The sequence below is a fragment of the Heterocephalus glaber genome, unplaced genomic scaffold (genome assembly GCF_053883595.1).
Source record: "Heterocephalus glaber isolate CG9 unplaced genomic scaffold, H.glaber_assembly_v1.0 deba00001481, whole genome shotgun sequence".
NCBI lineage: Eukaryota > Metazoa > Chordata > Mammalia > Rodentia > Bathyergidae > Heterocephalus > Heterocephalus glaber.
This window is the reverse complement of record NW_028258317.1, coordinates 6,710,060-6,734,140: the sequence shown is the minus strand read 5'-3', so window position 1 is coordinate 6,734,140 and position 24,081 is coordinate 6,710,060. Positions and strand designations below refer to the sequence as shown.

Sequence of the window (24,081 nt, the reverse complement as noted above, 5' to 3'; positions counted from 1 at the left end):
CTCCAGTCTATCACACAAGATCAAACCCTCACGATTTCAGGTGCAAAGCATTACACACCCCGCCTCCCCACACCCGCCCTTCCTGCACACTTCCGCACAGAACACAGGAATTCTACACAGTGCTCACTGCGCGGACGAACAGGTGACCCAGAGGGGTGGAAAGGATCGGGCTCAGCAGTCAGCCCACTCTCAAAAAACCTCTGGACTGGGGGCCCACAACGTCTGAGGAAACAAGGGGAGGAAAGGCTCAGCACCCAACCCACAGACTCGGGGCTGACAGTGCCTCCCGCGCGGGGCGGAGCCAAACCGCCAAGCCCCGCCCCTGCGCGCACCACCCACTGTTCCTTCCTCGAGCCTCTCCCATCTGGAAGCTGTGAGAGGAACCTCTCACCGGACGCCGCCTTCCTCAGCGCTCGGAGCCGCGCCATGCTAGCCTTCGGAAGTCCCTTGACCAGAGGTCTGGCCCCGCGGGCGCGCGCGCCTCAGGTACTGGCCGCGGGGACGCGCCCGAGCAGCACTGCGGGCGGGGGGGGGGGGGCGTGCAATCCCCACGCATGCGCGCCGCCTCCCGTCGGGTCGCTTTAAAACCTTTGAGCTCCGCACCGCAGCCCAGGTTCTGGTGGGAGCGGGTTGATCTGGGGCGGGATTAGCGTGAGGAAGAGGACGCAGAGGAGGACAGGCACCGCTAGGAAGCCCGGGACGAGGATCTGTACTGGGTGACAGCTGGTTTCCAGAGCGGCTCTGGAGCGCCACTGTCGCCAGTCCGAGGCAGCTGCGCCTCCTGGAGCGTTTGTCACGTGGTTGCCGGGCCCTGGTGCTGCCTTGCTTCTTGTTTGGGTTACAAGTCTAGACCAATTCACACTGAAAGTAAATGGAGTCTGGTCCATCAGCCGCTAGCGACGAACCGACCCCCTTTTTGCACCAAATGCCCTAATACAGTCCACCACTGACTGTGTTAACAGTGCAGTTAAATAGCATGTAGCGCCCTATTGCATTTGTTACATTGCTGTCCTATTTTTGACCAATGATGTATTTAAGTGAGTAAGAAATAACTTTGACATAATAATAATTTCCGTGTTTTAAGAACTTAAAAAAATTTCTGCTAGTAAATACGTTTTCATCATGCCTGCCAAGACATGAATGCAGAATTAGTAAAGTTCTAGATGCATCATTTAAGCACATATGTTACTGACTAATGATAAAATTTTGATTAATAAGTTTTGACTGTGTAAACTTAGGACAATGCTAATTGCAATTCTCAGGTTAAGGAATATTAAAATTCCAGTGCTTTGATGTGAACAAATTCTCATTAAAAGTGGCTGAAGGTCAAGCCTTGGTAGGAAACAGTAGCGATGCATTCAGTATATTTAAGAGTAGTTTTCTTTACTGCTAACTGTACAGAAACACAATTCTGTGGGGAGTTGACAGGAGAACAGCAAACAAGATGACTGGGGTGCCAACTGTTGCCACACTCAGATTTGGTTATAACATAATAAACCTATCTTCTCCCAAATATTTAAATTTGCCTTATCTTTCTTCAGGTGTGCTCGTCTTTTGCTACAGGCCCCAGACAAAAGGATGGAACACTCTATGAATTTCGTACCTATTATCTTAAACCCTCAAAAATGAATGAGTTCCTGGAAAATTTAAAGAAAAATGTTCATCTTCGGACAGCTCATTCTGAATTGCTTGGATATTGGAGTGTAGAATTTGGAGGCAGAATGAACAAAACATTTCATATTTGGAAGTATGGTATGAGTCATTCCAATTAAGTATTGAGTGCTATATTGATTCTGATGCATGTTACATGAGGCTTACTTCTTGGATCTGTATTACATACAGTTGTCCATCTGTAAGGACCCTTTGCTCAAACTCTTAAAGTTATTATGCATGGGAACATGTAGTCTCATGTATGAAATTATAACATGATGAACCAGACTAATTCTCAGAAAAAATTTTAGAATAGTTTACTGAAAAGATAGTTTCTGAAAAATTTAAAGTAGTACTTTAAGACCTCAATTAGATTAAGATAACAAAACAAAAAGAAAACTATCTTTTTTTTCTACTTTGTTTTGTGGTAGAGTCTTATTACATAGTTCAGATAAACCTTCAGCTTGCTATAAAGCCCAGACTGGTCTGAAACTGATCCTCATGTCTCAGCTTCCTGAATGTTAGGATTACAGGCATGGGCCACCATGCCCAATGTTTCTTATTAGCAAGGCTTTGTTTCTTATTAACAAAGGTAGGGCTGGAGACCAGCATCTTAGTAGACATAATTCAAATGTTTGGGGGCTTTAGGTAGTGGAAGTTGAAGGGAACTGACAGTTAACTTTTAAGACTCACTCATTTCTGGGACTTAATAATACTTTTATGTTTAGAGACCACCTTTGTTTCTTTTTAGGAATTATTGCTATTCTAGGGTGGTAAAAGGAAAGGAATCAGAAATGTTCCCATATTGAAGCTTATATATCCCTAAGAAAAAAGAACAAGTTCCAAGAGTCCACAGAATCTTTGTTATACCAGTGTCCAGACTTAATAGTCCATATCAGGGTTTGAGGATATCCAAAGATCCTTACAGCAAACCCGGAGGTCTATATATTATTATCTTCATTTCACAGAATAAGAAACTGAGACAGAAAAGTACAATAACCTACCTAATTCACACAGCTACCTGCAAGGTAGTAGAACCTATAAAGCCCATTGTAGGACATTACAGTTGTCCTTTGCATTTCTGTTCCGCTTATGACCATGTGCAACTTGAGACCAAATGTCACATCTCTTCAGGTTGGCATTTCCAAAAGCATAACAGTGTTCCTATGTCCTGTGGGTAAATGTTTGCTGATTTGCATAGAATCTAGAAAAGTATAGATGATTTTAAATTAAAATTTTTCTTAATTCTTTTCTCCCATAGATAATTTTGCTCATCGAACTGCAGTTCGGAAAGCTTTGGCCAAAGATAAGGAATGGCAAGAACATTTCCTCATTCCTAATTTGGGTCACATTGATAAACAAGAGAATGAGATTACTTATCTGGTCCCATGGTGCAAAATAGAAAGGCCTGAAAAAGAAGGTATGTTTTCCCTTGTTTTGATGAATACAGTGCTAAGGATCTCAAGTAATAAAAAATCAAAGTACTACACTAGTGGAAAAAACAAAACTCTTTCTTTGTTTTATATGTCAACATGCTATGATTGTGGATATAAGAGTAAATCGAAGCTCTTAGCTTATCCTTAAAATAATTAATGGAGAACTTTCCCATATTGAGATTTCACGGATTGGTAAATTTAGCTGTTATAAAAGAAGTCTTACCTGCTCTGGGAAGTGTGAGAAATTACACTTTGGGATGGGATTCCATGTGTGGGTAGGTAAGGGAAATGTATGAAATTCATAATTTTTAAATACTCTGAAGAGTTAAATATAATATATTTCCCCAAAATTATTAATAACCTTAAATTATTAAGTACATCTTTGTTTATAGAACTGTTTGGAAGGAATGAATTATCTGAAAGTTGCTAAGCTATATTAATGTAACACAACTTTTGTATCTTTCTTTTTCTTATTTTTCAATTTGAAAATTGCTGGTTTAAACTATTACCTTAATTCACTTTTAAAGCAAAGGTCAGATTAGAAAACTATAAACCAATTTAAATTTTATGTTATTTTACCCTGTTATTCCCAGTTTTGTAGTGTATTTTAGATTATAGGAAATTTGAAGTCTTACAGAGATCCTTATCCTCCTGTCTCAGCACTATCTAAAAATTTTGGCTTCTCTGGCAGTGTCAAGTCCTGGTTCTCTTTATATTGTTCATAATTCTTTAGTAAATTTGTATGTTTCTATCACTTTTCTTATCTGGTCTACTTATCCCTTAGGTTTTTTTTTTCATGTCCACTCACCCTGTTCTTCAGATTCGAAGCAAAAAGCTTTACAAGCGTTAACCTGGATATTTAAGACTAATAAAGCCCTCTTTGTTTTTCTGTCTCAAAAACTCAGATATAACTTCAGGTCAGCTGTTCACTTGTTAGTCCTGTTAGAAATGGAATTCTGTAAGGGGAAATTATACAAAGAATAAAATATCTCCTCTCAAAATTCAAGATCAGAAGATACTTCTCTTATTAGTTTCTTTTTCATAGTCTTGAACTGTTCAAAAATCCCAGTTGTATCAGGAAAGTTTACGGATTAAAATTATTTTAGCTAATACCGTATATATAAATTCTAGTCCTTTTTCCTTTTCTTCTCTGTGATTAAGCTTCACAAGTAATCCTTAAACATACACAGACTTTCTAAACATAAGTGCAAGAAAAGTTAATGTGAACAACTAATGAATATGGCTGAATAAATATATTATATGGAGGATCCTTCAAGTATGTATAAAGAAGTTAGTCTTGTACTTTTGGAATCAAAAAATGATTAAAAATTACTTTAATATGTTTTGTGAAATAATTATTCTTCTCCCTACTCTAGGAGTCTATGAACTCGCTACTTTTCAGATGAAGCCTGGTGGTCCTGCTTTGTGGGGTGATGCATTTAAAAGGGCTATTAAAGCCCATGTTGATCTAGGCTACACAAAACTAGTTGGTGTTTTCCACACAGAATATGGAGCACTCAACAGAGGTACAATTGTCTGCTTCCTCTAATTTTACATATATTGGTGATCTGCTATGTTTCCTGAGTCAGTTTCCTTTTTTCATTATATTATGTAATTTTTTTTAATCCCCACTTTTTTTTTTTTGGTACTGGGGTTTGAACTCAGGAATTTGCGCTTGCCAGGCAGGCGCAGCACCACTGCGCTAAATCCCCAGCCCAATTGCTATTTTTTGTCTTGTGTAACTTAAAGGTTTGAAAAACCTGGTTTAAATCTTAGTTTCTTTAGAATGTTAATTTTTTAGAATATTAATTGGAGCCTGTTTCAAATGATGAACTACTACTTTTTTCAAAATAATAAAATTTAAGAATTGGAAGGATCCTTAAGAAACTATTATTTTTTCATCTTTTTTTCCTCTAAGTATTATTTTCTTGATTTTCCTCAAAGTAATATTACTTGGAGTAGACATATAGTTTCTGAATGAAAGGTGTAATGTATATTTTTATGAATGCTAAAAACAGAAGCCCAAAGGAAAAAAAATACCCATTTTCTATTACTGCAAGGTAATATTGTTATATGTATAAAAATAACATGAGAATCTGAAGACTAAAATGTTATCAGATATAGACAAGACTAGAAACAATGTGTGGCTGATAATAACCTCATAACATTCTATCATGGATGCATAGACACATTAGATGATAGACTAACTTTATTTAATAAAATGTGTTTAAGTCATTAATTCTTAAAGTTAAAAATAATTGCAGTGTAAATTTCGGAAAGACTTTTGTGGTAAACTCTAAAAAGTGTGTGTAAAATTCATCTAGAAAAAATAAATGATTAAAAATAGCTCATAAGCTATTTGAAGGATTCATTGTATCCAATTGCCTCTTCAACATCCCTAATAGAATACTCAGTAGAGATCTTTGCTTGGTGAAAAATGGAATCTTATTGCATCTTAATTTGCATCTTCTAGAGAGCTTGAGCCTAACCCATTCAAAACCTAGCTCTTGATTTGATATATCCAAAGAAAATAACCAGAATATACAGAAAAAAAAAATGTGTTTTCAAGTTGGGAAATATATGAAGAAGAGAAAATTTACAAAAATTGTTAGATGTCTATGTCATACCATATGTTAAAATTAAAAGACATTATAAATTCATTGTAAAAAATAAAGTTGTAAAATTATTAAGATAAAATATCAATGAATTTGTATAATAATATGGGTGAGGACTACAATTATATTTCTAAGCCAAAAAGTGAATGAAGAAACTATGGAGAAGGTAAAATGTCAATTTGATGCTTTTATCATTCAAAGGTTCAAACCTTCTGCATGTCCCAGATCACTATAAATGAAATTCAAAAGCAAAAAGAAAATATATGCAAAAGTAGATATATAGATAGCTACAAAGTATATTTTAAAGAAGATGCAAATTAAAATAATAAGATACCATTTTTTCATCAAGCAAAGACCCACATATAGTTATAGTGTTAGGTAGGGTCAGGGAAAAATTAAGTGTGTGTTTACTGTATATGCTTCATATTGGCATAATTTTTTCTTGTAAAATTTTCTAATACAAATAAAAAGACATTTGTATTGACTTTGTCAGTATCATTTTGAGGGGAATATGAATAGTTGTGTATAAAAATGCAGGAATAAAATTTGAAAGGATATAAAATATGTTGTACCATAGTCACATTTGAATGATAAGATTAAAGATGTTTTTTAAGTCTGTTAATTTCCTACACTGGACATGTATAACTTTTACATGAACAAAAGCTACTGAAAATGTATGTGTGCAAATTTCTTAAACTTAAATTCATTTTCAGTGATGTATGAGAATGATAATACAAAGAGTATAAGTTGATACATCATTACTGAAGCAAAGTGTATAGTATTTTTACTATATAAAAATAGCTGCACTCTTCAGCTCTCTCAATTTAAATTTTAGGAGTTTATATTAAGAAAATAGGGGCCGGGGATTTAGCTCAGTGGTTCCGCCACCTGCCTCGCAAGCGCAAGGACCCAAGTTCAATCCCCCATACCAAAAAAAAAAGAAAAAGAAAATAGTTAGATTTCGATTGCCTATTTGAATCCCAGCTTCATTACCTTGTGACTTTAAGTAGGTTACATAAAGTCCACTCTGCCTTAGTTTCCTCACCCATAAAATTATGGTAATAGTAATCTACCACCTAGATTATAGGAGCACCAAATTAGTTAATACAGGAAAATACTTAAACCAGATCTCGAACATAATAACCATCCAATTAATGTTAGTACTCATGGTCATGGACATTATTATAGGTATCCATGTGAGTGCTGCTCTAATGAGGTTTATGTCAGCTTTGTTCACAATAAGGAAATACTAGCAACAACATGATATGACCCTATTTATATAACAAATATGCTCACAATGCAGAAGTAGAAATGCATATACATTGTATACATCCTGTATCTTATTGAATATGTATACTGTGTGAATATAAATACATAAACATAAATAAAAGTAAATAGATATATGTAAGTTTTGATTTGAAACACCAAAATTAAAAAGTGATCCTTTTGAAGTGGTAAGAATAGAAATTGTTCTTACTTTCTCCATGTACTTTCCAAAATCTTTACAGCTAACACCAAATTATAATTATGTACAAGAACATCTATTTCACTATTGAATTTTTTTTTTTTGGTACAGGGGATCAAACTCTCGACCGTGCACTTGTAAGGCAGGCCCCAGAACCACTGAGCTAAATCCCCGGCCCCCTCTGTTTCACTATTTTGTAGAATACTGCAGTATTGATGGTAATCTAAATAATTAACAATGAAGAGTTGGGAAAATAAGGAGTTATATAGACAAGGAAAAATTCTTAGAGGCATTAAATAAAATAAACATCACATGGTGCCCTGTTAATATGTATAGTTTTTATGTTTTTAATGTATCAATCAAAATAAATTTAATTCTAAAAATTAATATCATTTACATACTATATTGTCATTGATTTTTAACTTTATAAGCATAATATATAATAAGACTAATTTGGTTTACAAAATGGAAATATAATTATAATTATAAAATTATTATAATTATAAAATTATAATTATTATAATTAAAATATAATTGTTTTAATTATAATATAATTGCATTATAATAAATATATAATATAATTAAAATTATAATCAAAATTATAATTATAAAATGGAAATATATATTAACGGTTTACCTTGGCAGTTAAGATGATACTGATTTTTATTTTCTACTTTGTGTCTAAATTTTTTATAGTAAGCACAATTTTGTATGATCTGCTTTTTAAAATAAAATGTAGTCGGGCCGGGGATTTAGCCCAGTGGTTCTGTCGCCTGCCTCGCAAGCGCAAGGACCTGAGTTCGATCCCTGGTACCAAAAAAACAAAAACTAAAACTAAAATAAAATGTAGGAATGCATGAGACATGGAATGCATGAGACATGGGTCTATTCTTAATTGTTGTTCTTAACTGTTACTTTATTTCCCCTTCAGGCTCCTATTTCCAGTTTAATTGATGTATAAATTTCTATTCCAAATCTCTGACTCCTGTGAAATATTATATATTTAAAAACTAACATTAAAAACTATTATAAAAAAAACTAATATAAGACTAACATACAATTTATTTCCACAGTTCATGTTCTTTGGTGGAACGAGAGTGCTGATAGTCGTGCAGCTGGGAGACATGAATCTCATGAGGATCCCAGAGTTGTGGCAGCGGGTAAGCTGCTTCCCTAGGCATGGATTATTTTTAGAACAAACTTGATTCAGTCATCAATAACGTTATATACCTTCTTGTGAAATGTTTTTCCAGTTCGGGAAAGTGTCAACTACCTAGAGTCTCAACAGAATATGCTTCTGATTCCTACATCATTTTCACCGTTGAAGTAGTTGGTACTGAAAATATCAAGCATTTCATTAAATGGTATAGGATGTGTCTGCTGATGGTGCTTAAATTCCCCCAAGAAAATTATTCTCACTTTTGTTTGAAGGAGGTGGTAAGTTAATTCACTATGTTCCTTACAATTTTTAAAGCTACTTCTGTCATTTGTCACTACCACTTCAGGAAATAGTTGTTCATTTTCCCTATGGCATTTTAGTATCAATTATACATTAGAAATAGTTGTCGCTACTTAATGATCTTGATTCTTCATTCATTTCTCAATGTCTTCTGTATTTTGACAGTTCTTTGCCATATAGTATTTTCTTATATTCACATAATGATTTTATATTTCCTCACCTTACAATATACATTTTTAAATAAGTTACACTATCTTCTTCATTGTTTGTTTTTCTGAGATTTAAAAATATTTTTGCTGATAAAGTTTTCTTTGTGACATCAAATGAGGTTCATAAAAATAATAGATCAAGTACATTTCTTTACTTTGGAAAAGTACAGTATCATCTCTGTATTAATCATGGTTTTCATATTATTAGGTTATTCTGACTTGAAAAATAATGTAATTATGTCACAGCATGAAAAATCTAGAGAAGAATTGTTGGCTTATATGCTGAAATATATTCATCACAACAATTTTATTAATTTTGACTTCGCCTTGGGTCCCTTCACAAAGATCCTGAGACATTCATTTGTTTTAAAGAGATCTTTATAATTATGAAAATGTTTGCCATAATAAAAGCCTACATATCCATTTTGATTTTTTAAATGTGTGTTTTATATTTATGTCCTTCCCACTGGAGGTCTGTGTTGCTATAGGATAGAGACATAGCAATAACCTGCCATCTTTATTATAAATCTTAAGTTACATCATGAAAATAGCATTCTGGTAACCCCAGAAAGAGGGTTTCTTTAAGTACTGCCATAGATATCCAAGAGTTCTTCTTGAAACATCTTTAATTTCTACTTTATCTGATGCCTTTACTTTTCTAAAATGAGGCTTGCTATCCCAGGCTCTCATGATAGTCTGTATTTATGGCTATATTGTTTTCCACTTCTAAAATATATTGTTAGTGTAAAATACTGTAGTAAATTATGAATTAGCTTTCAATGGAAATTTGGAAAATAGAAATATGGTTTTCTCTCCTTTGTCAGGCTGCAGATGCTTTGTAATTTAGCTGGACTATTATACAATGTGAGATGTTATTCAGGAAAGGCAGACAGTGACAACTTATACAGACACATGCCTCTCAGTATTCTCCATGCATAGTTCAAAGGGTCTTAATACATGTCACATTTATGTGAAATTTGGAGACTTGATACACACTTGATATTAACATATACATAAGTTATCAATTAAAGAATTAAAATTAAATTAAAATTTCAAAGTTAACTTGAAAATAAAAGATATTTGAACATTTTGCTTCAGAATGTTGTAGTATTGTAGGACTGTGAGCATCAGTTGTCTTTGATCCATACTATAATAAAGCATCAGTGAGAAGAAGACTGCCACTTTGATCTTTATAATGAACACATTCAGAGTTACCTTAAGGGCTTCCCTGGTTTGAGCCAAAATAGGATCACTTGGTTTAAATCATATACCTATTCATATACTTAGCTCCAACTGCCTTTTAAAACTTAGATAACAGAGATTTGCTTCCAACAAGTCTATTTTAAAGATGAAAGTAATTTATACATACGCCTTCCTATCTTAGTAGTATTGTACTTTTCTGTCTTTCATTTATTCAAGTCTCTTAGATGACCAACACCTGCTCCCCCGTTTTCATTCTCAGCTGATGGAATAAAAACAATCAGAAGACTTTGTACAAGTTCCCACCCCCATGTCACTTTCTCAAGCCAAGTTTATGTGCCCTAGTGTAACTGGATCCCTGTAGCTCACAGTACCTTGTTTGGGGGCAATCAAGATTAAAGCCATCAAAACAGTGAACAGCAAGTAGTGGCGAATGGCCAAATTCATGCTTATTAGAAAGAATGTAAGAGAGGCTCTCTGCTCCGCTGAAAGGGGTGTTCCGTAAGGCTGCCACCATAGATGTTTAGGACCATTGACTTTTTATACAGTTTTTGGCACCAGTGTAGGACACAGAAAGCAGGAATGTTCTTGGTTGCAGGTAGACCTTGGAAGTCTGGAAAGCCAGCAGCTTCATTTGCATTTCATTTCCTCCAGTGTCTCTCCCATTTGGTTAAGGACCTATTCTTTGTCTCTTGCATTTTATTGGACCCTGATAGTCTGTCCATTTTGGTATGCTAATTCACTTACCCTCCCTGTTTAGGACCTATGCCCTATCTGTCTAACTTCCTCTATCCTGGCTTCCCTACCTTTTCTCCTCCTGTTCTGAATGAACAGTCCATGCTCTGAGTGAAGGCAAACCCCTCCACTGTATGCACACTTGCTGAGATTTGTGGCTCCAGCAATTTTTCTGTCTACATTTTTCCCCTGAGCTGAGTCCTCAGCATACAAATATGCTATTATTTTCTCATATTTTAAAAATAAAAACTGCCAGCTTCACTTTTTTCACTTAACATGACTCCAACAAGGTACCCATCAAATGAGATGTCCAGACTTCCTGCCTCCATTTTGTCCCATTCACTCTTAAACATTTTCTGAACACCATAACAGCCAAATTGCCCTTGTGGAACTTACCTCCCAGTGCTCATTTTACTTGACTTATTAGTAGTTCAAAATACAGTACTACTTTAGCCTTTTTTTTCTCATGAGCATCTTCTAGTCTCCACCTTATCTCTTTAACCTCTCATGTTATAATATTCCTTGGACCTCTTTTCTCTTCTATTTATACTCATTCTCTGTATCATTTCCTTGTTGCATGGCTGCAAATAGGATCTGTATGCTGTCAGCCCCTCCAGTTCATACCTCTTTCCTGAATTCCAGCCTTATCCCAGTGCTGTCCCAGGTACCTTCACCTGAATTTTATCTATTAGAAACATGACTTGCCTCAAACTGAGCTCTTGATCTTTACTCAAAAACCCTATCTTGGTTAACGGCAACTCGATTTTTCCATTTGCTCAGGTCATAAACCTCAGAGTTGTTCTCATTGCCTTCTTTTCTCTTACACCACATTATGTGTCTGTCAGCAAATTCCAAAATCTAGAATCTGATTGTTTCTCATCTCTACAGCCACCATTCTGGCTGAAGCCAATCATCATCTGGATTTTTTCCGCGCTGCCCCAGCCGGGGTCCATACGGCATTGCTCGTGATTCCCGTCGTAACTTACAGGGAAACTTTCACAATGTCCGGAGCCCTTGATGTCCTGCAAATAAAGGAGGAGGACGTCCTCAAATTCCTCCCCGCAGGAACCCACTTAGGTGGCACCAACCTGGATTTCCAGATGGAACAGTACATCTACAAAAGGAAGAGTGATGGAATCTACATCATAAATCTGAAGCGCACCTGGGAAAAACTTCTGCTGGCAGCACGAGCCATAGTCGCCGTTGAAAACCCTGCTGATGTCAGTGTCATATCCTCTAGGAACACTGACCAGCGGGCTGTGCTGAAGTTTGCGGCTGCCACTGGAGCTACTCCTATCCCTGGCCGCTTCACTCCCAGGACCTTCACTAACCAGATCCAGGCAGCCTTCCGAGAGCCGCGTCTTCTGGTGGTGATGGATCCCAGGGCTGACCACCAGCCCCTCACGGAGGCGTCTTAGGTCAATCTGCCAACCATTGCTCTGTGTAACACAGATTCTCCTCTGCGCTAAGTGGATATTGCCATCCCGTGCAACAACAAGGGGACTCACTCAGTGGGTCTGATGTGGTGGATGCTGGCCCGGGAAGTGCTGCGCATGCATGGCACCATCTCCCGTGAACACTGATGGGAGGTCATGCCTGATCTCTACTTCTACAGGGATCCTGAAGAGATTGAAAAAGAAGAGCAGACTGCTGCTGAAAAGGCTGTGACCAAGGAGGAATTTCAGGGCGAATGGACTGCACCGGCTCCAGAGTTCACTGCTGCTCAGCCTGAAGTTGCAGACTGGTCTGAGGGTGTGCAGGTGCCCTCTGTGCCCATTCAGCAGTTCCCTATGGAAGACTGGAGTGCTCAACCAGCCATGGAAGACTGGTCTGCAGCCCCCACTGCTCAGGCCACTGAGTGGGTAGGAACCACCACTGAGTGGTCTTGAGCTGTTTGTTCTGCAGACACTTAGGCAAAATGGAAATAAGGTTGATGGAAAATAAAACACCAGTTTCCAAAAAAAAAAAAGAAAAGATTCTTATCTCTTGTCCTTGTTCCCATCAAGTGTAGCACAGCAGCCAGATAACAAAACACTTTAGCCAGATCCTGTTACTCTTTCTCAACACCTCCCACCCCAGTACCTTCTTATCTCATTTGGAGTAAGTATCCAAAGTCCTTCACAGAGACCTAACGGACATTACATAATCTTCCTTCTTGTTACCTTTTACCTTATCTAGTTCTCTTCCAGCTCCAAGTATGGCCTAAGAGGATTTTCTTTGACCCACTAATGTTGTCTTGAGGTCTGTTCTCTGTGTATAGAATGTTCCCTCTTAGATATGGATCCTCATGAATCATCTCCCCGTTTCTTGAGGTCTTAACCCAGAAGCACCATGAAGCTTTCCCTGACATCCTTATTTAAAATTGTAGTCCTCTCCCATGGCATCTCTATTTGCTATAGATTGGATCCCTCCCCCACCCCCAATTCAAGTGTTGAAGCATTAATCCCCAATGTGAAGGTATTTGGAGGTGGGGCCTTTGGGAAATAATTGGGTTTAGGTGAGGAGGAGGAACTCCTATGATGGAATTGGTGTTCTTATAATTGGATGAAGAGTCTCAGTTCTTTTTGTCTTTGCCATGCGAGCAAACTAGAAAGAGAGCCCTCACCAGAACCAGTGCTGGCACCCTGATCTCAGAATTCCCAGCCTCTAGAATTATGAGAATTATGCCTGTTCTACCAGCTTAAACTGAGACACTATCCCTATTCCCTCTGTTATTTTTCTCTATGTCACTTACATCATAATTAGTATTTTACTTATGTATGACCTATTATTGTATGTCTCCTGCTGGGAGAAACTAAATTTCATGGGAGCAGGGGTTTTTGTTTTAATTATTGTAGTATCACCAGTGCCTGGCACTTGGTAAGCCCTCAGTAAATTTTTGTTGATTGAATTGACATATGAGATGTGCTATCATTTAGACATAGTTTGAGTGGGTGTCCCAGAGATTAATGTAATGGAAGATTGGTCCCCATTATGATGGTCATATTATGGTGGAATTTTTAAGATGTGGAGCCTAACAGAAGGTAGTTAGGTCATTGGTGGTGCCATCCGCAGAAGACGTTAGTATAATTTTCTTGGAAACCTTATTGGTTTCCTTGAGAGACAGAGAGTTGTAGGCCCCTAACTCTCTCTGACTTCCTGTTTTTTCATTTGATTTCTTTGTCTTATACATAGTCTCAGCATGATGCCCTCTGTCATGAGGCCCTCACTAAAGCTGAACCAATGAAGCCATCTGATCTTGTACTTTCAGCCTCTAAAACTGTGAGCTAAATATCCCTGTATTAGTCAGATATTCATCACTGGGAGAAAATACCTGGCATCTACAACTTTAAAAAGGGATTTTTGTATTTTAGGATTTTGTTTTGATTTTTTTTTTTTTTTTTTTTTTTTGCTCACGGTTTCAGAGGTTTTAGCCATGGCAAGTTGGCTCAAAGGCAGAGACATAATGATAGAAGGAAATGGTAGAGGAAAACTGCTTAACTCATGGCATCCAGGAAGTAGGGAGCAGGGGGAAAGCCTGAGAGGAAGGAGTCAGGGAGGAGATCTAGTCCCCAAGGTCACACTCCCATGATCCACTTTCTCCAACTAGGCCCCATGACCTAATAGTCCATTGAGCTATGAACTCAATGTGTTAAACCATTGATGAGGTTAGTGCTCTCACAATCCAGTCACCTTTCCAGAAGTCTCTTAATCCATTCAAGTTGACAATCAAAATTAATTTGTACAATGCCTCATTTCATTATATATATAACCCAGACACCAGTATTTTGTTATTGTAACAAAAACAGACTAAAACAGGATGTTTGAGTGTTTAAAAACAATAGTCCATTATCCCTTCATGCCTCATAGCATCCTCCATTAACAGTAGATTACATGACTGTCATTGGAAGTACTTTACCATCCTGTTTGAATACACAGTAAATGATCAATGGAAGCTATTGCTATGAGAGCTATCAATAAATAAAAGCAGCACTATTGCCTGTTGGTTATAAGTTGCTATCCCAGAAGGTATTTGTACTCCCAAGAAGAGAAACAGCGATGTGACTGACCTGGTGTAGTTCTAAATCCCACCTCATAATTCCCAAAGGACAGGCTAATAGTGCTTGTAGATTTGGGCTCTGGACTTCATTTCAGCACCAGATCATAACCTACTGAGCAAACCCTAGGCACATGACTGTTGTGGCAACTGAAGTTATAGCAGTTTGTCATCAAAAGAGTGAACCTGCAATATGGTGGAGATCTCTTTCATAACTTCTGTAATGTACAACACTCTCTCCCATAAGCATCATGTGGAAAGAAGCACATTTCTCCTGGAGGAGTACATGGTTTGGTTTCTTTTGTTTGAGCTAGTTGGCCCAGAACTTGAGGTAAATGGAGTCACAGTATGTGATTAGCATAAATCCTAAAGAATTAAAAACAAAACAAATCAGAAAGGAAAGATGATGCCAATGACAGCACATACTATTAGCAGACAAAAAGAATCTAAATAAAATTTTATAATCTAGCTGTTGTCCTGTTTTCTGCTTCCCTTCAGAGGAAAATTCTCCAGTAGATTTGTGTATATCTCCCGCTTTCACTGTCTTCCTTTTTATATCATCTCTTTCACATTTTCCCCCTCTTTACCTCTCATTCTTACCTGAACCCATCCAGTGTAGATCTGAATCTCATAAATCTGCTGAAATGATTTCCGAAGATTACTAGAAACCTTTGTCTTAACAAATTCACTGGTCATTCTCTGCCTCCACTTATCTTCCCAGCAGAGTTTGAGGTATTGCTGACAACTTCTTTCTTCCTGAAACACACAGTTCTCTGAATTTCAATGTATGACATCATGCTCATCCTCATAGGCCAGGCCCTCTCAGTTTCCCTTGAAAGCTTTCCTTCTAAACCTCAGGATCAAGAATATCCCCCATTTTTTGCCCTATTTAGGTTAGAATGTTCAATACCAAAACATAAAGAGTTAAAACCAGTGTATATGTATGTGTGTAATTAATTTCTACATTTTTATCTTCTGTGAGCTCCAAGAGTGAAATACCAACTGCTTTTTTAACACAACCATCTTCTAGTTTAGGTAACAAACTAAGAGCAATTGGATATAGCTTTCCCTTATCTTTTACATGCAGGCTGACAGCAAACCATGCTGGCTGTATCTCCAAAATAGATACTGAATGTTACCATTCCTTCCTGGGTTTCCACCACCACTCCTAGCCTCTCTACTGCCCTTTCTTTTCATAGCAACCCACATTCTTTCTGATACAGGGATTAGATCACACCATTACCCTATAGTGTTCTTCATTACACAAGCATAAAATCTAAATACCTTGAGAAAGGTGGCGAGATCCTGAGATTTGGTTCCTCCCATCCCTCATTCTATGCCCTACCGCTCCCCTCAATAACTGAACCAGGAATGTTGCAATTCTCTTTTCTCCCCCTCAACATTTTCCATTTGAGGTTTTTGCAATAAGCATTCTTTCAGCAATATTCTTGGCACCCATCTTCAAATACTATTTCTGCTTATTTTGAATCTGAACTTAAATGTCCTCTTAGATGGGTGTTTCTGACTCCTAACCACCATTATTCCATTACTATGTTTTCTTTTCTTTTTCTTTTTCTTTTGGTACCGGGAATCGAACTCAGGTCCTTGCCCCTGCGCAGCAAGTGGCGAAACCACTGAGCTAAATCCCCGGCCCAATGTTTTATTTTCTTCATACCACTGATTGCTGGCTAAATATTCTGCTGGAATATAAATTCATTAAAACAAGTGTTATGTTTTTCAAAACATTGCATCCCCAGAACCTAAAATAGTATCTGGCATACAAAGTTCAACAAATATTTGTTATATTAATGAATGATGCTAACTAGATTTTACAAGCACTATTTTAACTGACACCTAACTTTCAATGAAAAGATCCCTCTGTCATTTAACTAGCCTTATAACTTTGGACAAATTTCTTATGCTCTAAGCTGCAATTTATCCCTATGTAAAAAATGGTACTGCTTAATTTATAGGGCAGATATCAATTGAAGATTAAATGATGTGTCTGACAACACAGTGAAAACTTGAAAGCCGTTACTAATCTTCTCAACAGTTCTCAAACTGGATGTATCAGCACTACAAAGGATCCAGAGTTTTTTGACTCCAGGAAAATTCCTATAGGCTTTTCTTTAAATAGAAGAATGTTTTGGTCAAGATTCAAGGGTAACCTAAATTAACTACTTTCATTTTTCAACAGTTTTTTCCCTCTTGTGACACATGGTTTTCTGTCATTTCATTAAAGTCATTTAATAGAAACTTCAGGGGGAGAACAAGGGCATGATGGTGATACTGAGTGGGCATCCAGGCCCACTCAAAAGCTGAGAACCTTTCACACACAAAGTTCAGTCTTGTACCTCAGCAGGATAGCTTACTATGTGTCCCTACCACTCTAAAAAGATCACCTTAGAACCAGGACTCTCAAATGGCCAAAAAAGGACTGCTTAACAGCGGATCCTAAGTACTGAGACAAGCAGACATTTTCTGACACTGATGCTTAGTGAGCCATGAAAAGCACAACCACATTGTCTTATCAAAGCAGCGCATTTGGCACAGAACACGCCCAGTCAGCCCTCTGCAGACTGGCAGGTCTGTGCACCCCTACCGAGGTCCTGAGTCGCGCGGAAGACACCGAATCACCCCGCTGCAGACAGGCAGCCACCTGATTCCACACTACAAAGACGCAGAGGACACCAGACCACCAGACCAAGGTACTGAGTCCCACTGTTCCCGGCCCAGAGGTGGGGGCTTCTGACCCGTCGTCCCACTGCTCCTGGTCCAGAGTAGGGGGCTTCCCTCACCATCCCTCCCGCTGCTCCCAGCCCACAGGAAAGGGCTTTTGGGCCACCTTCTGTCCCACTGCTCCTGGCCCAGAGGAAGGGGCTTCAGGGCCACCATCCCTCCCACTGCTCCCGGCCCAGAGGGAGGGGCTTCTGAGCCACCATCCCACTGCTCCTGGTCCAGAGGAAGGGGTTTCCCAGCCAGCATCCCTCTGGCTGCTCCCAGCCCACAGGAAAGGGCTTTGGGGTCACCATCCCTACCACTGCTCCCGGCCCCTGTCCCACCTCACCCAGTTCAGAGGAGGTAATCCGTGCAGGCGCTAACAGCCCCCCCACCCCAGTCGAAATGAGAAAACACGTAAATAAGTCTCAAAACCAGACTTCCAGATCACCTACAGCAACCCCAAAGGGAAATGAGATGGAACACTCTGATACTCAACCACCTGGACCCAATGAACTGGCAACAAAAGGGGATCTGGAAAAAAAGAAATCAGAAATAATTTCTCAGTTAACAAGAGAAATTGTGCCCCTAGTGCAAGACATGATTAATAAATCTAGAGAGGAGCTCAGGAACATGATGGAATCCCAACATAAGAAACAAATGGAACCCATAAAACAGATGCAAATAGATTTCCAGGACATGAAAAACTCCATTGAAAGTCTACACAGCAGAATGAGCCAATGTGAGGACAGAATTTCAGATATAGAAGATAAGATTGCAATTAGTGACCAGGAAAAGAAAAATTGCTTCAAAATTATAAGGGAACATGAGAAATCAATCCAGCAGCTGCTAGATGATGCAAAAAAGAATAACATAAGACTGATTGGGCTCAATGAAGAAACAGGAGAGAGTGCAGATGACATAAAAAATCTCTTCACAGAAATAATGGCAGAAAACTTCCCAAGCGGGGGAAAAGAGCTTGACATACAGATAAGTGAGGCATATAGGACTCCAAATAGTCTTGATCAAAAAAAATCTACACATAGGCATATAATTGTTAAGATTCCAGAAACACAACAGAAGAAGTTCTACAAGCAGTCAGAGAAAAGAAACAACTCACATACAAAGGGAAACCCATCAGAATCACAGAAGACTTCTCAACACAAACCATTAAGGCAAGAAGAGCTTGGAGTGACATATTCCAAGCCCTAAAAGAAAACAGCCTCCAACCCAGATTGATGTACTCTGAAAATGTATCTTTCAAAACTGATGGAGAAATAAGATACTTTCATGACAAAGAGCACCTGAGGAACTTCGAGAATACCAAACCAGCACTCCAAAGAATTTTACACAATATCCCAGGAACAGACATTGAGGATCCCAACCCCAGGAAGCAAAGCAGAATGAACCCATCTGGCATGACAAGAAATTAAATGTAAAGAGGGAGAACCCAACAAAAAGAAAAAGTCATGGCAATGACAAGTCAATACATTTCAGTTATAACCATCAATGTTAATGGTCTCAATTCATCAATCAAAAGAAATAGACTGGCAGAATGGGTCAAGAAGCAAAATCGAACAATATGCTGCATACAAGAAACACACTTAATTCAAAAGGAAACTCATAGACTGAAAGTTAAAGGGTGGAAAACAATACTCCATGTGACAGGAACCCCCCAAAAAGCAGGAGTAGCTATCCTCTTGGAAGATCAAGTAGATTTCAAACCAACACTGATTAAGAGAGACAAAGAAGGACACTACATCCTTGTAAAGGGAAGAATTCAAGAGGAAGAGATGACAATCATAAATATCTATGCACCAAACACTAGTGCACCCAACTATATAAAACAAATACTAACAGACATGAAAAGTCATATATGCACTAATACAATTGTAGTGGGGGACCTCAACACCCCACTGTCACAAATAGATACATCAACTAGAGTAAAAATAAATAATGAAATACTAGAACTCAATCAAACTCTTGAACAAATGAACTTAACAGATGTTTACAGAGTCTTCCACCCCACAAAATCAGAAAACACATTCTTCTCAGCTGCACATGGGCCATTCTCAAAAACAGACCGCATACTCCCACATAGAACATATTTAGGTAAGTGCAAAGGAACTGAAGTTATCCCCTGTATATTATCAGACCATAGTGCGATGAAATTGGAGATCCATAGCAAAAGAAACTCAAAAAATTTCATAAACATGTGGAAATTGAACAACACACTTCTGAATAACCAATGGGTCACAGAGGAAATTAAAGAAGAAACCAGACAGTTCCTTCACTTAAATGACAATGGCAATATAACATATCGGAATCTATGGGACACAATGAAAGCAGTCTTACGAGGGGAATTCGTAGCAGTGAATACGCATATTAGGAAAACAGAACAAGCCCAATTCAACAACCTGATGCTGATCCTCAAGCTTCTAGACAAAGAAGAGCAGGACAACCCCAAAGCTCATACAAGGGAGGAAATTATAAAGATCAGAGGAGAAATCAATGCAATGGAGACTAAGAGAACGATACAAAAAAATCAATGAAGCCAAGAGTTGGTTCTTCGAAAGAATCAACAAAATTGACAAACCTTTAGCCAACCTTGTCAGAAAAAGGAAAGAAAAGGCCCAAATCCATGCAATTAGGAATGAAAAGGGTGAAATTACAACAGACCCAGCAGAAATCCAGATGATCATCAATACCTACTTCCAGAACCTATACGCCAATAAGATGGACAATACAGAAGAAATGGACAGATTCCTAGATACATATGAATTACCAAAGTTGAAAGAAGAACACCTAAAGATTCTGAACAACCCAATATCAACCAATGAAATTGAAAATGTAATTAAAAACTTATCAACTAAGAAAAGCCCGGGCCCTGATGGCTTCACTGCTGAATTTTACAAGACATTTAGAGAGGAACTGCTGCCACTACTGTTTAAACTCTTCAATGAAATTGAAAAGGAACCAATACTCCCAAATTCATTCCTGGAAGCAAGCATCACCTTGATCCCCAAAGCAGAGAAAGACCCAACTGAAAAGGAGAACTATAGGCCAATCTCACTAATGAACATAGATGCAAAAATCCTTAATAAGATAATGACAAACAGAATGCAGAAGATCATCAAGAAGATCATACACCCTGATCAAGTGGGATTCATCCCAGGGATGCAGGGATGGTTCAATATATGAAAATCAATTAATGTAATACACTGTATCAATAGAGCCAAGGACAAAAACCATATGATTATCTCCATAGATGCAGAAATAGCATTTGACAAAATCCAACATGCATTTATGATAAAAACCCTACAAAAATTGGAATAGATGGTCTCTACCTCAAACTGATAGAAGCCATCTATGAAAATCCAACAGCCAATATCATACTAAATGGTCAAAAACTGAAATCCTTCACACTAAAATCAGGAACAAGACAAGGATGTCCACTATCACCACTCTTGTTCAATATAGTTCTGGAAATATTAGACAAGAGAAAGAAATAAAAGGAATAAAGATAGGTAATGTAGAAGTCAAATTGTCATTAGTTGCAGATGACATGATACTCTATAGAGAAGACACCAAGAACTCCACCAAAAGTCTCCTAGACTTCATAACCAAATTCAGTCAAGTAGCTGGTTACAAGGTCAACACACAAAAATCAATAGCTTTCCTCTACACAAATGAGACTCACTGAGAGGGAAATAGGGCAAATAATTCCTTTCACAATAGCATCCAAAAAACTGAAATACCTAGGAATCATCCTAATGAAAGAAATCAAAGACCTCTTCTCTGAAAACTATGGCACTCAGAGAAGAGAGATTGAAGATGATATCAGAAAATGGACAGACATCCCCTGCTCCTGGGTAGGAAGGATTAATATAGTGAAAATGGCCATACTTCCAAAACTGCTATATAGATTTAATGCAATTCCAATTGAGATGCCAGCAGCATACTTCATAGACCTCGAGAAAACAATCCAAAAATTCATTTGGAGCAAGAGGAGACCCAGAATAGCAAAAGCAATTCTAGGTAACAGAGATGTGGCTGGGGGTATCACAATCCCCAACCTGCAACTATACTACAAAGCTACTGTGATAAAAACAGCATGGTACTGGCAAAGAAACAGACTTGAGGACCAGTGGAACAGATAAGAAGATGCAGAAACAACGCCAGACACAATCAGCGATCTCATCTTCGACAAGGAGCCAAACACCCTCACTGGAGGAAAGATAGCCTCTTTAATAAATGGTGCTGGAAAAATTGGGCTTCAACTTGCCAAAGATTCAAACTAGACCTATATCTCTCACCATGCACTAAACTAAAATCAAAATGGATTAAAGATCTAAATATTCAAATAGAAACTCTGAACCACTTGGAACAGAGGTTAGGTAGAACCCTTGAAGACATGGGTGTAGGAAAAGATTTTATGAACAAAACCTCAGTTGCCCGTGAACTAGCACAAACAATCAACAAATGGGATCTCTTCTTATTAAAAAGCTTCTGCACAGCAAGAGAAACCACCAGCAGTGTGAAGAGACAACCCACAATGTGGGAAAAAATCTTCACCTGCTCTTCCTCAGACAAAGGTCTACTATATCGAATCTATAAAGAACTTAAAAAGATCAGACCTCCCAAATTTAAAGACTCAATCCAAAAATGGGCATCTGAAATGAACAGACATTTCTCAGACAAAGAAGTAGAAATAGCAAAGAAATACAAGAAAAAATGTTCAACATCACTGGTCATTCGAGAGATGCAAATGAAAACAACACTGAGATTCCACTTCACTACTGAAAGAAGGGCTGCTATCATGCAATCAACCAATAAATGCTGGTGGGGCTGTGGGGAAAGAGGAACCTTGCTCCACTGCTGGAGTGTAGACTGGTGCAACCACTGTGGAAATCAGTATGGAGATACCTTAAAGAACTAGGACTGGTAGTCCCATTTGACCCCACTATTCCACTACTGGGGATCTTCCCCAAAGAATTAAAAGAATCATACCAGTGTTATATGTGCGCCCATGTTCATAGCAGCAGAGTTTGTGATAGCTAAAACTTGGAAACAGCCCAAATGCCCATCAACTGGAGATTGGATAAAGAAAATGTGGGTTTTTTTTTAATAAAATGGAGTACTACTCAGCCATAAAAAATGAAAAATTAGAGACATTTATAGCTAAGTGGATGCACATTGAGGCAATACTCTTAAGTGAAATAAATAGGACACACGTGTAAATGCTGAATAGTTTCTCTGGTGTGAGAAACTGAAAGTGTAAATAAGAACTAAATGAATAATAGGTAAGGTGAAATAGGAAGAAAAGGGGCAAAGGGGAAGGAAGTGGGAGGGCTAGGGGAAAGGATAGAAGGGAATGGTATTAATATGAGAAAATGAAAAAATAGGAACAAAATCTTTGTAAATAGGGAGGCCTGGAGGGGTTGAAGGGAGGGCTGGGCAAGGGTGAAAAATAAGAACCAAGAGAGACTATGTAAAAGTGCAAATTTCCACTGATGAATGTCATTATATTGTATACCTAAAATGTACCAATGATTAGAATGAATAATTGATAATGTAAAATAGGAAGAAAAGGTCCAAAGGGGTAGGGGTAGTGGGAGGGACAGTGGAAAAGAAAGAAGGGAAAGGAAAAAATGATGAGAAATAGAAAAAATGGGAATAAAGTCTTTGTAAATAGGGAAAGGTGAAGGCGTGAAGGGAGGGCTAGGAATGGGGAAAAAATAAGAACCAAGATGCATTATGTAAAGGTACAATTCCCAATGAGAAATGTAATTGTGTTGTATACCTACAATGTACCAATAAAAGAATTTAATACAAAAAAAAAAGCAGCGCATTAGCCATCCGTGGTGCCACATGCCTGTGATCCTAGCACTCTGGAGGCTGATGCAGGAGGATCACTATGAGCTTGAGGCCTGTCTGCATTACATAGTGAGTTCAACGCCACCTGAACTACATAGTGAGACCTTGCCTCAAAAAAAAAAAAAAAAAAGCACATGTGTATAGACTGCATGACATAATACAGGAGAACAAAAAGGCATCTCCATTTGTCTCATGACTTCTGTATCATTTACCTTCCCATATTTTCTACTTCTTCTGCGTGTTTATCCTTGCCATCGTCCCCAATCAATATGTGCCACAGTGTCCTTGTATTTTTGGTTGAATAAACAAAAAGACACTGAAGGCTGACTTTCTATCCTCCTTAAAACCGAAGGAAGCTTTTATTAAATAAGCTTAACTATAGAGCATTTTCAGAGATTTCTGCAGCTTAATCATTATGCAGAATAAATCTAAAAACCCCTTAAAACTTTTTAAATACCAGTTACTCAATATCTCAACTGATATGAAAATGCACAACATCCTTTTCTTTATTTTCAACTAGTCCCAACTTATCTTTTTGGATTAATATGGCATTTGAACCTTTTCTAAAATTTTTACTTGGCTTCTCTCCTGCTAGACACATTTACTTTTGTGATGGCTTTATCATACTTTAACAGTAGGTGGTGCTACAAACATACAAAAGTAAATTTGTTTAGACCAATA

At 37.9% G+C, this 24,081-nt stretch overlaps 1 protein-coding gene and 1 pseudogene across 2 annotated transcripts; both read left to right on the top strand.

The window, feature by feature from the left end:
• The first annotated feature begins 91 nt into the window (after positions 1-91).
• Positions 92-11,816, top strand: LOC101705523 (protein NipSnap homolog 3A). Of its 2 annotated transcripts, XR_002396270.2 has the most exons (7): positions 92-486; positions 1,542-1,752; positions 2,912-3,070; positions 4,463-4,612; positions 8,240-8,326; positions 8,420-8,603; positions 11,658-11,816. XR_002396270.2 is itself a non-coding variant. In XM_004848193.4 (6 exons), the coding sequence occupies exons 1-6, from the start codon at positions 427-429 to the stop codon at positions 8,494-8,496; spliced, it is 744 nt and encodes a 247-aa protein (XP_004848250.3). In that variant the 5' UTR covers positions 92-426; the 3' UTR covers positions 8,497-9,257. The 2 variants fall into 2 exon arrangements, 1 of the variants encoding a protein (XP_004848250.3); XM_004848193.4 differs by lacking the exon at positions 11,658-11,816 and having other exon boundaries at positions 8,420-9,257.
• On the top strand, positions 11,771-12,658 carry LOC101705151 (small ribosomal subunit protein uS2 pseudogene; annotated as a pseudogene).
• Positions 12,659-24,081: the final 11,423 nt, after the last annotated feature.

Excerpts from the sequence above, each read along its gene's own strand:
- LOC101705523 (XM_004848193.4), top strand. The coding sequence starts at position 427 with ATGCTAGCCTTCGGAAGTCCCTTGACCAGAGGTCTGGCCCCGCGGGCG. Across the intron at positions 3,071-4,462 it reads AGAAAGGCCTGAAAAAGAAG|GAGTCTATGAACTCGCTACT; the intron begins GTATGTTTTCCC and ends TCCCTACTCTAG. Across the intron at positions 8,327-8,419 it reads TCCCAGAGTTGTGGCAGCGG|TTCGGGAAAGTGTCAACTAC; the intron begins GTAAGCTGCTTC and ends ATGTTTTTCCAG.